The sequence below is a fragment of the Portunus trituberculatus genome, chromosome 21 (assembly GCF_017591435.1).
Source record: "Portunus trituberculatus isolate SZX2019 chromosome 21, ASM1759143v1, whole genome shotgun sequence".
Classification (NCBI taxonomy): Eukaryota; Metazoa; Arthropoda; class Malacostraca; order Decapoda; family Portunidae; genus Portunus; species Portunus trituberculatus.
In genome coordinates, this window is record NC_059275.1 from 15,064,746 (window position 1) to 15,082,033 (window position 17,288).

Here is a 17,288-nt window from a genome sequence, read left to right on the forward strand (position 1 = left end):
AAGAAAACAGAGATGAAAAAAAAAGACAAAACGAAGGATTAGAAAACAGAAGAAAAAAAATAATAATGATGAATAAGACAAAGCAAACTATCTGGACAACAACTACCGCCACCACCACCACCACTACCACCACCATCACTACCACTACCACCACCACCACCACCACCACCACCACCACCACTACTACCACCACCACCACCACAAGAAGAGAAAGAAACACTGCAAAAACTAAAATTATACGAAAAACAACAAACACAACCACCATCACAACTATACCGAAAAAAATCAAACATTACAAAGAACACGGAACAAAACAACAACAACAACAACAACAACAACGAGAGAAGAGAAACACACAACACAAAGATAAAAACACAAACAAACCACTGGAAAACAAAAAACAAAACACATCAACCACCACCACCATCAATACCACACTCACCACCATCAACCATCACCACCATCACCACCACCACCACCCTAATCCCTCTAAGCAAAGGAGCGAAGCAGGGAAGAGAGGAACCAACACACCAACACACGCCACCCATCCACAACCTGCTTGAACGGGGCCAGGCGTGTAGCCCCGGGGCCGCGCGTCTCGTCGGGAGCAGAGACACAGGCCCCGGAGATAAGGGTGGAAGGGGCGCACGTGTCTAAGTGGGCGGCGGCGGGGCTGGTAGATGAGAACAAAATTTGGTGAGACGTTAGACTTCTCCTTGCCAGTGATGATATGGCATTTTTGTCCATTACTGCCTCGCTCCTGGAAGACTGAGGCGCTGCGGGCTGCGAGGAGTGTTTCTAAGGGCGCGAGGTGGAGTGGCTGAGGAAGGGGGACTGCTACTGGTGGTGGTGGGAGGTGGTGTGAGTGGATGGGTAGTGTGTGAGTGTGTGAGTGGATGGGTTATGTGTGTGAGTGTGGGAGGGAGGGACAATGAAGGTAAGTTTCTATCTATTTGCCTGTCAGTCTGTCTATCTACGTATACATCTATTTATCTACCTGTATATCTGTCCACCTTTATTTTGTCTTCATGCACCTTCCTTTGGTTGCACGGACGCTCTATATCAAGATGGCACGTAAGAAAAAAGTCTGCTTATCTTTGAGTGCTTTGAAACTACAGAGGCGGAAATGAAACTGAAAAGAGAATACGAAATCTTTCTCTTCTTGCAAGACTTAATTAAAGAAAGTTTCGTGTTTAGATTTTGTTTTCTTTATTTTAACAGTAGTTTATTCACACATTGCATGCATTAGAGTATCAGTAGGAATATTAGAACGTATATCTACAGAAAGACGGATGGTGAAAAGAAAAAAAGGAAAACAAAAGGAAAAGCGAAAAAGAAAGAAAGAAAATAAAGATAGAGAAACCAAAAGAAAACAGAGAAAGGAAGAGAAAACAGAGAGAGAGAGAAAGAGAAACAGTAACACCACCTTCAGAAGACTTTACCAGCCACCCTCCCTCCTTACCTCTCCTCTCTCTCTCTCTCTCTCTCTCTCTCTCTCTCTCTCTCTCTCTCTCTCCCCTGCGTCCTCCGGGAGAAGGTTCACATTGTTGAAGTTAAATCTCTCCTCGGGGCACTTCCGAGACGCAACAATGCCTCCGTGTGCCCTTTTGTACGCCGTGTGTTCTTATGTACGTGTCGACCTGTACGTATGTGTGTGTGTGTGTGTGTGTGTGTGTGTGTGTGTGTGTGTGTACTTAAGTCCTCAGGTACAACTGTAATGTCTTTGTAACCTCTTTGTGTCTGTGTGTGTGTGTGTGTGTGTGTGTGTGTGTGTGTGTGTGTGTGTGTGTGTGTGTGTGTGTGTGTGTGTGTGTGTGTGTGTGTTGAATTGTGGGAGTGGTAAGAATATGCCGTCGTTTTCTTTTGTTTTCTAGACATTTCATGGGCGCCTACTATTTTTCATGCATTATGTATATTTCTATATTTTTCATAGTTTACCTTTTCCTACAACTAAGTACTTACACACACAACTATAAATACATACATAATTGCAGTAATATCTATCATCTATTTACTCTTACATTTTTATTAATAACTCCTGACGAAATTAAGTTAAATATTTCAGTTTTCTTATTTTATTATTTAAGAGAGAAGGACAAACCAATTGGGCAACAAAAGTATAAAGAAGGAAAGGCCCTCTCAGTCGTCAGTCTCCTTACAGAGCCGATAGAATTAGCCAAAGGACACACAAATACTATAAACACACATGAGTGAATGTATATTTTCTTCCTTACCAAACATTCCAATATCATAAAAAAGCCACAATTAGGAGTTATACTACAGTATACTACAAAGACAACAATTCTAATACCTTCTGAGAAACTCTTTAAGGATTCCAACACCTCTTGTACCAGCCATGAATGCTACATTACTTCTGGAAACAACTCTAACGATTACAATGTTAAAAAAGAATACTACTAATGATTCTCGCACCTTTAAATGTACAGATTCTAATACCTTACAAAACAACATTGAGGATTCTAATACTTTAACCCCTTCAGTACCATGGTGCGTTTCTATATACATTCTGTTTATTATTAGGTGATTATATACAGCTTCAGAAACTCATGTAGGGATTAGAATGGTGAAAATTCTGTCTATTAATCTTCTGACCTCCATAAACCCTTTCTAATGTCAATAAAATGGTCTAATCGTACACAAAACTCAAGGTAAAAATGTGTCCTAGTACTGAAGGGGTTAAAACACATACAAACCTAATAACAAATAAACCCCTATCACACACTACAAGGCTTCGTCGATTTAAGAGATTAAGAATAAAGAAAAATGTGAGATATACCTTCAAATGACATCAATCCTTTCATACTTAAAAAAAAATCCTTGAAAAACCGAGGTCTATGAATCACCAAATCACCTTTATAGACTCACTCTCTCTCCCTTTCTCCTCCCTCTCTCTCTCTCTCTCTCTCCCTTTTCTTTCTCTCCCCTTTTTCTTCTCCCTCCCTCCCTCCCCCTTAGCAGCCTCTTCACCTCTCCGAACACAAAGAAGGAGCAGGGCAAATTTAGGAACGGCCAAGGTATTGTGGAGAGAGAGAGAGAGAGAGAGAGAGAGAGAGAGAGAGAGAGAAGGGGAGTGGTAGAGACGTACAGACACAGACACGGACGCACACGAACTCTTACACACACACACACACACACACACGTACAAGCAGAGAGAGAGTGACTGGTGTGGAAAAATGAAACAGAAAACGGAGAACAAAAGCTGAGAAAGAAAACGAAATGTCACTGATGCAAAAATATAATAAAGGAAACATTACGATTTAAGGGAATGCTGACGAGAGAGAGAGAGAGAGAGAGAGAGAGAGAGAGAGAGAGAGAGAGAGAGAGAGAGTGTGTAAAAGATAATGAGAGACTAACAACGAGACACAAAGGAAAGTTAATTAAATACAGGAAAATGAAAAAGAAAAGAAAAAAGAATTGATAGTGAGGGAAAAAAAATATGGATAATAATACTAATGAAAAAAATACAACTGTTAGGTACGTACTTTTATATTTGTTTATACGAATTAATTATTGTAGCAACGAGACCCAAAAAGATAAATACAGGAAAAAGAAGAAGAAATAAAGGAAAGAACTGATAGTGAGAAGGGGAAAAATATTCAAGATAAGAGTGATAATAAAAAATAAAACGATAATAAGAAAAATAAAACAGGTATTTCTATATTTGTTTCCCACGTACTAATCAATGTTGTAGTTGAATCATAGATGTATACCAGGAAGAAACATGAGAACTCTTTCCATTCCCACCAATAAAACAAGTCCATTTCATCTCATACAATTAAACGGTAACAAACAATACATAAAGATAAAAGCTAAACACTTACATTGGAAAATAGCTAAAAGAAATTAACGATTTTGTGGAGAAACAATAGGACTGTAAAAAAAATAGATAAATGAATAAAGAAAAAGAAAGATCATAATTACTAAGAATGAAAATAGTAATAGAAATAGAGAAATAATAACAAGCAAGGAGAGAAAAGATAATAGCAGAAATATAAGTAAAAATTGAATATATAGATAGATGAAATAGATGAATTGATAGATAGATAGATAGATAATCAGAGATAGATAGGCAGATGAATAAGCAAATGGATAGATGGATAGATAGATTGGTAAATGGATAGATGGATAGCTAATTATCTAGCTAGTTAGATAGATAAAGATAGATAGATAGATGAATAGATACAAGATAGATAGAAAGTCAGATAAATAAATAGATACAATAAAAATGAAAGCATAACACACTAATTCCTTAAAACCACGAGGAACAATACGAAAACTAAACACATATACGAACAAATGAACAAACACAACACACGAAATTCACCATAGCTAAAGAATAAAAGAAAACAAAACCAAACACAAGAAAAAAAGAAAAAAAATTAAAAACCAAACAAAAGAAATAGAGAAGGAGAAAACAATTAGAGCCAACAATCATTAGCTTCAAGAACGAGAAAATAAAAAAAAAGAAAAACAAAGAAGAAGAAGAAGAAGAACCGCGATGATAAAAGCGAGACATATGAAAGAGAACGTAATAAACAATAAATCGAAGCAAGGAGAGGAAATCATTACGAAGAACATTGACAAGAGAAGAGAGAAAAACGTTCATTATTTTTCTCCCTTCTTTAATGAGAGCAATTAAAGACCAAGTCCTTATTACCTTACATTGCACGAAGGAGGGAGAGAGAGAGAGGGAGAGGGTGGGAAGGGAAGGGGGAGGGGGAGGGGAGGGAGGGAGAGACAGGTGAAGGAGTGTCTGAAGGGGGGAGGAAGAGGGAGAGAGAACAGCAGAGAATGAAGGGTGAGTGAGGAGAGAAAGAGAGAGAAAGAGAAGGGAGGAATGATGACGAGACGTGATCAAGAGGGAGAGATGAGGGTGGAGGAAAGAGGGAAGGAGGGAGAGAAGGAGGGAGGGAAGAAAAGGGAGAGATGGAGGAAGGGGAGAGGAAAAAAATAAGATATCGAGCGAAGGGTGAGATATGCACTACTATGCACGTGCGCGCACAAACACACACACACACACACACACACACACACACACACACACACACACACACACAGGAAGGAAGTGGGATGGAAGAGGAAGTTCGCAGGAGTAAAGAAAGAGGGGAAGAAAGGAAGGGAAAAGAGGGAGTTAATGGGATGGAATGGTGGAGGGGAGGAGAGATGGGAAGGGTGAATGGGAAGGCAAGGCAAGCTGGAGAGGAGGCGAAGTCCAGGTGGAAAAGGAGGAAAAAAAGGTGAAAAAATGAAGAAAAATGTTAAAGTTATAAATTTTGAAGTCTTAAGATTATTACTGGAATTATTTGTTATTGTCATTATTATTTCATTTTCATCCTTGTTTATATTATTACTACTACTTCTACTACTACTATTACTACTACCATTACCACTACCACTACCACTTACTACTAGCACTACCACTACCACTACCACAACCACTACTTCTACTACTACTACTACTACTACTACCACCACCACCGCCACTACCACCATTAGAATCACGCAACGAAACAAAGAAAAAAACAAACGACTACAAATAACACAAGAAAACAAAAAGAAAAGAGGAGAAAAACAGCAAAAGAAAAGATAATTGCTTGAACCCTAACAAAAAATAAAGAAAAGAAAAAAAATGGTTAAAAAAATCATTCGTATAAAAAGTCTCCTCTAATGGTCACACACACACACACACACACACACACACACACAGGTAGGCAGGAGGAGGACGCGCCATGCCACCTTGATCACCTCACCTGTCCATCACCTGGCCGAAGGGTGTGCACTACCTGATCGGCCAACACTATTTGCTAAGAATACCTCCATCTTCCTCCCTCCCTTCCTTGCCCTTGCCTTCCTTACCTTCCTCGCCTCCTCCATGCCTAACTTACTCATAGAATCTTGTCTTCCTCTTTTTTCATTGTATTTAGTCCTTCTCTAATCTTTTCTTTCTCACTTTCTCACTTTCTCACTTCTCTTTCTTATTTTCTTCACCTCCTCCATGCTTACCTTACTCATAGAATTTTGTCTTCCTCTTCTTTCTCAGTTTATTTCTTCCTCTTATCTTTCCAATCTTCTCTCTCATTCACTTTTTCTCACGTTTTCTTCCTCATCTTCTTCACCTCCCTTGCCCCTCCCTTCTTCATATACTATTGTGTCTCTGTTTGTTTTGTTTACTTGTTTTCCTTTTTTCCTCATATTCCTTCGTTTTCTCTTTCTTCTCACTTTTTTTTCATTTCCTATCATCTTTACCTTCTGTACCTTATCTGTTTTTTTTTCTTTTCTCTACTTTGCTTCTGTTTATCACTCCTCCTTTCCTCATATTCCTTCTAATTTTCTCTTCGTGTCTTCTTTCTCCATCTTTCGTTCCATTCTCTCTTTATTCCCTTAGCTTTTCCCTTCTGCATTTCCTCACTTCATTTTTCTTCTATACGTTTCTTTCATTCCCTTCCTTCTCTTTCTGTTTTTCTCTCCTATTTTTCTCCTCTCCTTCCTCCCTCCTCCTCTCTAATTCTCTCTTCTTTCCTCCATCCATCTCTATAACTAAACACACACACACACACACACACACACACACACACACACCCTTACTCGCACTACATCTATACACAGATACACGGACGGATAGACAGACAGGGAGTGACAAACAGAGACAGACAGACAGCATGAGAGATAAAAGTGCATGAAAAGATTATGCAAATGAGGCAATTGTGAGGATAAAAAGGAAATTTGTTCGACGAAAATAAAGTGGTATAAAGAGTAAGCCTTTGTGTCACCGATGTTCCGTGCGCGCCAGGAATGTGTGTGTGTGTGTGTGTGTGTGTGTGTGTGTGTGTGTGTGTGTGTGTGTGTGTGTGTGTGTGTGAGGGGGGGTTCTGGTGAAGAGAGCACAGAAGGGGAATAGAGGTGAGAGATAGAGGGAGGAATGGGATGAAGGAAGGGAGAGAGGGAGAGGAGAGAGAGAGAGAGAGAGAGAGAGAGAGAGAGAGAGAGAGAGAGAGAGAGAGAGAGAGAGAGAGAGAGAGAGAGAGAGAGAGAGAGAGAGAGAGAGAGAGAGAGAGAGAGAGAGAGAGAGAGAGAGAGAGAGAGAGAGAGAGAGAGACAGAGACAGAGAGAGAGAGAGAGAGACAGAGAGAGACAGAGACAGAGACAGAGACAGAGACAGAGAGAGAGAGAGAGAGAGAGAGAGAGAGAGAGAGAGAGAGAGAGAGAGAGAGAGAGAGAGAGAGAGAGAGAGAGAGAGAAATATGAAAGGAATGCTGACTAAATACAAATAATAAAAAGACTTACGACAGACAGACAGACAGACAGACAGACAGACAGATACAGACAATTGACATACATACATACACAAAGCCAGAGATACGCTTGAAGAGGAAGAGGAAGAGGAAGAGGAAGAGGGTTGACAGACGTAATACAAAAATAAAAACACCCAGTATCATCCTCTTTTTTTCCCTCCAGTGGTAAGTTTCCTCCACTCCTCCACTTACGTTTTCCTTCCCCTCCACCTCCTCCTGGAAAAAAAAGGGAAAAAATATCACTTTCACCGTATTTTTTTTCGAATTTTATGACTTTATCCTCCTTTTCTTTCTTCTTTATGTATGTCTCTCTCTCTCTCTCTCTCTCTCTCTCTCTCTCTCTCTACTCATTCCTCTCGTTTTTTTATTTTCTCGTTTCTTTTTTTATTTTCTTTCCACTCGATTCTATTTTCTCCCTTTTTTATTTTATTTTTATTGTTGTTTGTTCGTCATATCGTATTACCAATGAGAGAGAGAGAGAGAGAGAGAGAGAGAGAAAGACCCCTCCACTCCTCCTCCTCCTTCCTCCTTCCACTCCTCCAAAATTACTATGCCACGTCACTCCCTGTACACTGCCTCTTCCTCCTCCTCCTCCTCCTCCTCCTCCTCCATGTAGTAGTGTTGATAAGGGGTAGCAGGGAGTGGAGAGCGTAAAATAAAGACGAGAGAAAAATAGGAATGAAGAAGGGAATTAATGAATGGAAGCGAAAGAAGAAAGGAAGGAAGGAAGGAAGAAGGAAGGAAGGAAGGAAGAAAAGGAGGATGGAACGCTGAGAGAGAGAGAGAGAGAGAGAGAGAGAGAGAGAGAGAGAGAGAGAGAGAGAGAGGGAAATTAAAGAACAGGGAGAAGAATAACATTAAGAGAAAAGAACAGGAAACAAAAGATACACTCAAGAAGGGGAAACTACGTAGTACATTATAAGAGGAGGAGGAGGAGGAGGAGGAGGAGGAGGAGGAGGAGGAGGAGAGGAAGGAAGATGTACTGGGAGGGGGATTGTGTGGGGGGGATCAGCTGGACACACAAGAATGTTACCTCCATCCCTCCGTATCACCCCCGGCCTCCCCCACCACCCCCACCTGGAGTGAAGGGAAGGCCAGGGAAGGAAAGGGAAGGAAGGGAAGGTAAGGGAACTCCACCCAGCCATTCGTCAAATTTAAACGTGATAAAGATGTCGGTGGTTCTCCTTCCCTCCTTCCCGCCCCTCCGATCTGTTCACGCGCGCCTCGTCACTTCGTTCGCGCCGCCTGGAATCAATGAGTATCGATTTAAAACATTCTGGAAAAGTACGATACGTTAAACACAAGCTGAATGACAAAGGTGGAACATGGCAGATTTTCCCGCCTCCTGTTTGGGCAAGACAAACCCCGCGTCCGAAGGCACCGACTCATCCATAATCCCAATCATAAAGGTCGCTACCGTCGCCTAATGGACTCGGAACCGTCTTGCGTCCCTCCTTTGGCTCGCTAGACGCCCCGTAATGAAGCATCCGCGTGGAAATTACCCGCCGGAATGAGCGTCGCGGAACAATAGCGCGAGGACGATTCACGGGAAAAAATCTGGTGTCCATAAGGAGAGAGTGCGAGGCGCGGCGCGAACCCGGCAACAAGGAGGCCGTCGGGATGGGGTCCGGACGCGGGGCCCCGACAAACAAGTGAGGTGACAGGAGCGCTGGAACGGCGCGCAGTTTAAACAGATTAACAATGTGCTGAAAGGCGAAACTTATGTTGACATTCCTGTGTGTGGCTGTCAGTCCCACACACGGCGGGGAATAATAACCGCCGGCCACTTGTTGGTACAGATGACCCACCTTTTTGGGCGCCGAGGGTCAGGCCGTGTCCCCCTGACCCTGCCACCCCGCCCTCGCCCGCCTCCCTCTCCCCTACCCCTACCCCTTCCTTATCCTTCTGTTATTATTATCACTACTACCTCTCGTATTATCCCAAATGCTACTCCTACTGTTACTACTACTGTTACTCCTACTGTTACTACTACTGGTATTACTACTACTATGGCTACTGGTACTACTGCTATCGCCATCACCAACGTTATCACTACTACAGCTACTAGTACTATATAACTGCATCTGTTACCATCACAATTATCACTCCTAACACCTACTACAACTACTAGATACTACTACTACTACTACTACTACTACTACTACTACTTTCCCTTCTCCATAGTGCCATGCAAACACTACCTTTACGCATCCTCTTCATTCTCTTTGCGCTAACACTGAAAACCTTCCCTCACACACACACACACACACACTAACATCACCACTTTCCTCTCTCCATCAATCATCACCTTTACTTCACACTACCCTCATTGCCCTACCTATCACCATCACCACCACCACCACCACCACCTAGTTACTCCGAGCCTGTTTCTCCTGCAGCTCTCCTACACGAACAATGGCCGGGCACTGTGTCCTCGTCGGCAGCCATTCTCCTCTCTAGCGGGAAGCAAACAAGCTCTTCCACTCCCTCCCGTTCCTCCATGAAGGTTCGAGCGCGAGGGAAGGTTATACACGTTTCAATTTCAAGGGTTCACTCCGGGTTCGTAGACTCGCTCGAACGCATGCATGAACCACTTGATATTTCTGCTGGCCATATTTCTCCGTTTTCTGTGTTTTCTGTGTTTTCTCTCTCTCTCTCTCTCTCTCTCTCTCTCTCTCTCTCTCTCTCCTGTGTGTGTGTGTGTGTGTGTGTGTGTGTGTGTGTGTGTGTGTGTGTGTGTGTGTGTGTTTTAGATATGTATTTCTTTTGTGTGTGTGTTTTCATTTCTGTAAACTTCCATTCTCTTCCAATTTTGCATACGTGTGTGTGTGTGTGTGTGTGTGTGTGTGTGTGTGTGTGTGTGTGTGTGTGTGTGAAGTTATTTGAAGCCTTTACACTTCCCAAAAACAACAACACCACACGTACAAAAAAGAGAGAAAAATAAAAAACGAAAAACTATATATCATAAATATACGATGAAAAAAATGCACTCCTGCACCACCTCCACCTCCTCTTCCACCTCCACCTCCTCCTCCTCCTCCTCCTCCTCCTCCTCCTCCTCCTCCTCCTCCTCCTCTTCCTCCTCCTCCTTCTCCTCCTTCTCCTTGAATGTGAGGGATGGGATGCGAAACAGGTAAGATGAGGTAAATACAACTGGAGATAAGAAAGACTCACGCAGGTAGATAGCCGGACGGGGTGAAGGAGATTAAAAGCGATGATAAGGACGATAAATGGAGAGAGAGTGAAGGATTACGAAGGGTTGGAAAAGGCGGAGGAGGTGAATGGGCGACTCAGAGAGAGAGAGAGAGAGAGAGAGAGAGAGAGAGAGAGAAAAAGGAAGTAAACACGGGAGAATAAAAGCGACCCGGGCGACACGTGAAGGCTGGAAGGTAATTTTATGCTGTTATCTCAAGGACCATCGCCTCTTGCAAAACGACTGACTCTTTCGCCCTTATGACTCGCTGCACTTGGCCTGATAATCCCGTGTGTCATGAAGGTGGCGGTGGTGGTGGTGGCGTTGGCGGTGCGCGAGGATATATGCGTCTGTCTGTCTGTCTATCTGTCTGTCTGTCTGCGTGTCGTATCTCGTCCCATTAGCGTCACCATTTGTAGTCAATCGGAAAAACAAAACAGCGTGAGAGGCGGAGATGAGAGTAAGAGCGTAAGAGAGTGAGAGGGTAAGAGAGTTACGGGGTTGGGAAAAAAAGAAAAGTCCATTACTACATCACTTTCCAAACATGCTTGAGCTGATCAAAAATTTAGCTCATGAATCGTGGGTTTAAGGGAGGAGGTTGCGCGCGGTGAGAGGCGGCAGGGAGAGTGTAGTGAGGAGGGAGTAAAAAGAGTGCAGTGAGGGAGGCAGTGAGAGGAGACGAGTGGCTATGTGTGTCTGGTAATGAGGTGAACAGCGCACCGACGCATTCCAGCTTTGCACAATTTATGGGAAAAAAGACACGATGGCCTGAAACGATACGCCCTAATGGTGTTTAATTTACTCAACATCGCCAGGTAAAAACACCCCTCCAGTGCGACGGTTCAAGGGCGAGTTTTGCATGGGAGGGAGACGCGGAGGAGGCGGCGGTCATTACAAGGGTGACCTATTTCCAACAAGACACTCTCCCTTGGGATTCACTTGCTCCCTCATCAGCGGTATTTCCTAATTGAGAATCACAGACCCGTGGAAAAATGTTGGCGAGATTGTTTGTCTTCCATTTTTGGGGAGTCCACGGATGCGGTTCTATTTTCCCTGCGAGGCATTGTGGTCGCCGGCGTGTGTGGAGGTCCCCTGTGGCGCCCCTGGCCCTCCCTGGGGTTGTCGACTGTCACGTCCCGATTCCCTGGTTCCCTCGCTCCCCTCCTGTCCTCCAGTGACCACCACTTGCTTCGTCTGTCTGTCCGTCTGTCTATCCATCTGTTTTTAGTACTTGTGTCTGTAGGCTTTGATATATGCAGTGTGTGTGTGTGTGTGTGTGTGTGTGTGTGTGTGTTAATCTCCACCTCACTTTCATCCCACCACTACCACCACCACAACAACCACCGTCAGCGCCACCAGCAGGAACGCTGTGTCTCGTCCCTCATTGTCCTGGAGTGTGTCGTATCGCGCTGGTCTCCTCTGGCTTCCGCCCCGGCAGTGAGGAGAGGCGAGGGATGGGCGTGCCGGGAATAGGCGTGACTGGAGTTGCTTGCCAGCTGGATCTCACGTGGAAGGAGGAGGAGGAGGAGGAGGAGGAGGAGGAGGAGAGAGAGCATTAAGGAGGTGGACCATTATGTCTCCTTGTATTGTGCGTCTGGGAGGAAGAGGAGGAGGAGAAGACGGGGAAGGATGGGTGAGGTGAGGCGGGAGAGGAAAGGAGAGGATGGGAGAGGAGGAGATATTTACAAGTGAGCGAATGAAACACACCCCTCACTCCACACTGCTTCTGACTCGTCACTCCACCATCACCACCACTCACCACCACTTCCTCCGACACACACCATACATACACACATACACACACACAACCCTCACCCAGCCAGCCAGTCAGTCAGCCAGTCAGCCCACATCACATCGAGCTTAGTGTAACCAGCCCGCCCCCTTCCTCCCTGCTCCCCTTCCCACTCCCGCCCCTCCCCGCCCCCAGCAGGCCGCCCTTAACCCGCACAAAGGGCACTGGCAGGCCGCCCTCAGATACCAGCCTTGATATCACCTTAATTGGACCCGTCTCTCAGTGATAACATCTTTTTTTTCACTCCCCCACTTATCTTTTTCCGAGCGCGGGTATTCTCCCTCCTGGCCTTGTTATTCCGGCTGTCATAACCGAGGCATTAAAAGAAACTTACCTTGAGATAGTTCACTGAGGCCTGGCGGTGCTGATGCTGTCGCTGTCTGCTGTTTGTAACCCCGTTGAGAGCTTTCTTTCCGATGGACTACGATGAAAACAGGAGCCGTGAGAGAAATAAAGCGGAAGGGAAGTGAGTGAGGGAGACACGGAGGGAGGGGTGAGGGGAGGGAAAAGGAGAGGATTTCACAGGGGCCAAATGAGATAGATGGAGCGATATTTAACGTATACGGCTATTATTGTATCACACGACAAAGGCACCACGCTTCCAAAAGACTTACAGCTGGGTGGGTGCATCCTGTGTGCCCGAGTGTGATGGAGGACCTGCGCGCCTCCACGGTGATGGCAGCGGTGACGAAGGCGGACACATCAGGACTAGTGTGCGTGTGTGTGTGCGTGTACTGCTGTGTGCCTACTATTGTGTGTCTGTTTCTTCCTCTTACTCAGCGAAGCGTTACTCAAAGCTTCACTTGTTTCATCTTCTTTTCTCCCTCGTCTCAGTATCGGTGAGTGATAAACATGCGAAGTGCGAGTCGTGCTTCCTTCACCTGCGAGACAATGAACTGAGGGTCGAACGTATGATTCCCAGCCCTCTTGTGTGTGTGTGTGTGTGTGTGTGTCCCCTGCTCTCGTGAACGCACATCAACACTCACGTACACACACTCATGGAAGGAGACAATTAAGAACACACAAGTTGAGTTCTTTCTGTTCATGCCTGTATGTGCATAATTTATGTGTGTGTGTATACTTCTGTTACGTTCATGGGCGCACACACACACACACACACACACACACACATACACACGCAAGGAACACACTCAATAAGAACACTCTGGCTTCCACTGAACACTTTAATGAACATGTAAAACCATCGATAAAAATACAAAGAGCTGTTTATCACAACTGGTTACAGGTTTTGGCAGCACAAAACCGCACCAGCGGCCAACCACACCACGAACCAGACAACGCACACCCTTCCCTCCCCCCACCACACCACACCACCACCGCACACCACAACACCAGCGGGGATGACATCACACACCACCACTGTCCCCACTCTGCCTCACTCACTCACCACCCACAGCCCGTCGCCCGGTATAGTCTCATAGTGAGGGGCTTAACACAGCAACACAGACTCTCGGAGAATCCATAAGGGGAGACGAACCCAACGCAAGCTTGAGTTCCTAACAGGCAGGCCCCTAAGACAGAGTTCCCAGCCTCGCGTCACTCACCAGCGCAGAGATGGTTGGGGACGGCCGTTCGATCCCTCGTGTGGAAAACAAGCGATTGAGAAGCGAGGTCATTATGATACATAGATAGGAAGACGTGGAGGGGCGAGGGCAAGGGCTGGGTGAGAGGCAGCGGGGCTAGAGAGGAAGGGAAACAAGAACTACGTCCGATATCAACGCCATCTGTTGCCCTGAGGGAGAGTGAGTGGCGTGTCTCTCTCGTCACTGCTAATGCTGCTGCTGCTTCTGCTGGTGCTGGTGCTTCTCCTGGTAGAGGGGGAGGAAGTCTGGGGCGAGGAGGGGTGGAGGTAGCCACTCACATTGCTTTCTCTCTCTCTCTCTCTCTCTCTCTCTCTCTCTCTCTCTCTCTCTCTCTCTCTCTCTCATACATTCCTTCACTGTGTCAATAAAAACATTCACACAAACCTTTTTTTCTATCATTACTACTTTTTATTCAGTGACCAAGTCGTTGTTTTCGTTCCGTGGTCGCTTCTCTCTCCTCCTCTCACTCTCTCTCACTCACTCTAACGACCTTCACCATTATAATATTTAGCATCTATTCCTCACTTCCAGACAGGAACTCAAAAACATTTATATTTCTCACTATTTGTTTTTGTTTTTTTTCCCAGTTTTTGTAGGTGTTGTTTGGTTAGATTGACAGACGGACATACAGACAGACAGACAACAACACCGAGCCAGCACCTCAGACTCGAAAAAAGATATAGGAAGAGTAAGAGGAGGAAAAGAAGAGGAGGAAGATGTGAAAGTAAAGGAAAGAAAGGGACAAGACGAGACGATAGGAAAAGGAGTGAATGGAGGAAAAGACAAAAGAAGGATGAAGGAGAAAGGAAAAAAAAGAACAAGAACAGAAGGAAAAGAGGAAGAGGAAATGGAAATAAAGATGAGGACACTACATAATATTCTTCAATGACCTTTTGTTTACCTCTCTCTTTTTTGTGTATGTGTGTTTCGTTTGTTCTAAAATCTCTCTCTCTCTCTCTCTCTCTCTCTCTCATTCAGGGCCAGGAGGGAGGGGGGCTGGGCGGGGCAGGGGATTTGGGGGGGCAGCGCTACAATACAAGACTAAGGGACAGGAAGTGAACGCGATGCAACACCCACACCACAACAATCCACCCAAACACGACTCAAGGAACACACCAGTTACAGTATTATGACACTGAATAAGTTATTAGCATTATTATTATTAATTATCATTATTATTAACATTATAATTAGTTATTCTTAAGCGGTATTATTATTATTATTATGATTATGATTATTGTTATTATTATTAACATTATTATTATTATTATTATTGTTATGATCATTATGTTTATTATTCGTATCGTTAGAAGTATTGTTATCATCTTTTTTTTTTTTCGTTTTGTTTCTTACGGACACATTAACTTGGTCGGAGAAGCGTCAAAAAACTCCTATTGCAGAGGCGGTTCATGTACAATATTTACACAAGCACAAGTTCCGGGAGTATTATGCTAGGCTCTCTCCTCCTCCTGTTCCTCCTTCGTCAGGCTGTTCCTCTGATATTTTTTTCCTATTTATTTCTTCACACATTTTCGTCGCGTCCTTGCTTTATCAGTTCTTGTCAGAGGACTGCTACCCACGGCTTCCATCCTCCTCCTGGCGTGTCTTGCCGGCAGGGAGGTTGGGGAAGACGCGGCGGCTCCTCGGCGTCAGGTATGGCTGGATCAGGTTTCTCGGGAGTCACAGAGGCGGGTTAAGTTGTAGCGGATCTCACGCCTCGCCCTCCTCCCGCCTGGCTGTGAGCGGCCTTCCTCCTGCCGGGGGTGGGAGGCGAGGCCCGCGTTGTGTTATCATAATGGGCGGTGGTAAGGTTGAAGAGGCCCCCGCCCACCCCCCGGCCGCCCCCACGCCTCCACATGCCTCCTCTTCCTCTCTTTCCTCCTCCTTCACCTCCACCTCCTCCTCCTGGCTCCCTGGCCGGGGGTAAGGACGTGTTAGTGACGTGATGATGATGTAGTAACGATGATGTTCGGCCGTGTGGAGGAAGAGAGGCAGGAAAGGTGGGAGGGACGGGTGAGGAGGGACGGCCTGCGGGAGGGAGGCAAGGAGAGGGGAGTGAGGGTCGGGGAGAGCGTGCGCCTGCTGGTGCCTGCCTGCTGGCCCTGCTGTACCCTGCTGCCCTCAAACACCGGCTCCCGTTTTGTTCCAGTGAAAGAGAAACACTTTTTTCATAATTTTTCCCCTGTATCTCCCACATTCCAGGATGTGGTTCTATGAAGTCCAGCTTTGCCGATCAATACGGCTGGACCAACCAAATGGTATGTGTCGTCCCGATCTCCTGCCGCCGACCTCCCGCCCACCAGCTTCGCCAAGCCGCCCGCCGCCTACTGCTGCTACTGCTCACTTGGCTTGCCAGTCACAAAATGGCTCAGTAAGTAATACTGAACACTTGAAAGGGTAAATGAGCTGCCGTGAAACAAACTGAGCGCGGCGCGGGGCCGAAGCCAGAGCCGGCAGCGCGGGGTCGGGACGCGCCCCTCAGGCTGGAGGGCCCTTGAGGAGGACGGTGTGCGCTCCATGGAAAAACAACATAGCCGTGACAGCACCAGCGCCGCCCGACCCTGCCACCGCCGCCGCCACCGCCACCGCCGCCGCCACCGCCACTGCCACATGGGACACAAATTCCAGCTTACAATCCTTTACTGGAGATTTGGCGCCGCTCACTCCGCTCACCCGACCGTCGCCTCGGGGAGAGCGGCAGCAAATTGTTAGCAATTTTCCATCTCTGTGCCCAGGTGTTCCGACCACGAGCTGGTCAGCTGAGCACGACACTCGCAGCGGCCTCTCCAGGGTAAGCCTCGAGGTGTTGCCACACAGCCTGTCACCCGAACGTCAGCTCCACCAGCACCGTCTCCAGGCATCTCTAAGTAATTCCATGCCTCCCGAGGGTTGCAGCAGCAGCAGTGGTAGTGGTAGAGGCAGCGGCAGACAAGCCCACCTCGCCACGAAACATCTCCGTGCACTTTCAAAGGCCAAACCAAGAAAAATAAACACCCTTGACTATCCCGCCACGTCACTGTTATCACTCGGGCTCCTGTACAGTTGTGGCGTGAATGCATAACGAGGGATTATTTTGAGGCCAGTCACGTTCGCTTGGCCGCCACAATATGTCGGATCACAAAAGTTTTAAATCCTGGGAGTCACAGGTTCACATCTGCCCTGAATTACTGCAAATACCTGCCCTTTGTTGGCTGCCTCGAGGCCCGGCGTGATCCACTTTCAGCAACAGCGGAGAGCGCCGCCGGAATACCAATGACTAGTTTTACTTTCAAGAGCCATTGCCGCTTTATTTTCCAACGTAATTTTCGTGGTGATGAAGCAAGTTATGAACACACACGTCGTCTCTCCTTTTTTTCTTATTTACTTAAACGGATAAAATATTTGAA

General features: G+C 45.8%; 2 protein-coding genes across 2 annotated transcripts in view; both read right to left on the minus strand.

Annotated features, from left to right (window-relative positions):
* Positions 1 to 11,791: 11,791 nt before the first annotated feature.
* LOC123507012 lies at positions 11,792 to 15,760 on the minus strand. The gene is made up of 5 exons (XM_045259508.1): positions 15,617 to 15,760; positions 15,256 to 15,293; positions 12,913 to 13,069; positions 12,633 to 12,719; positions 11,792 to 12,002 (listed from the first exon to the last, which is right to left on the minus strand). Exons 1-5 carry the CDS (start codon positions 15,758 to 15,760, stop codon positions 11,853 to 11,855), a joined length of 576 nt encoding a protein of 191 aa, XP_045115443.1. The 3' UTR covers positions 11,792 to 11,852.
* LOC123507139 (homeobox protein Nkx-2.4-like) overlaps positions 13,474 to 17,288 on the minus strand; it is a 47,574-nt gene continuing 43,759 nt past the window's right edge. Inside the window, exon 5 of the mRNA XM_045259754.1 lies at positions 13,474 to 17,288. This exon is cut by the window's right edge and continues 772 nt beyond it. The gene's annotated coding sequence lies outside the window, so the exon portion shown is untranslated.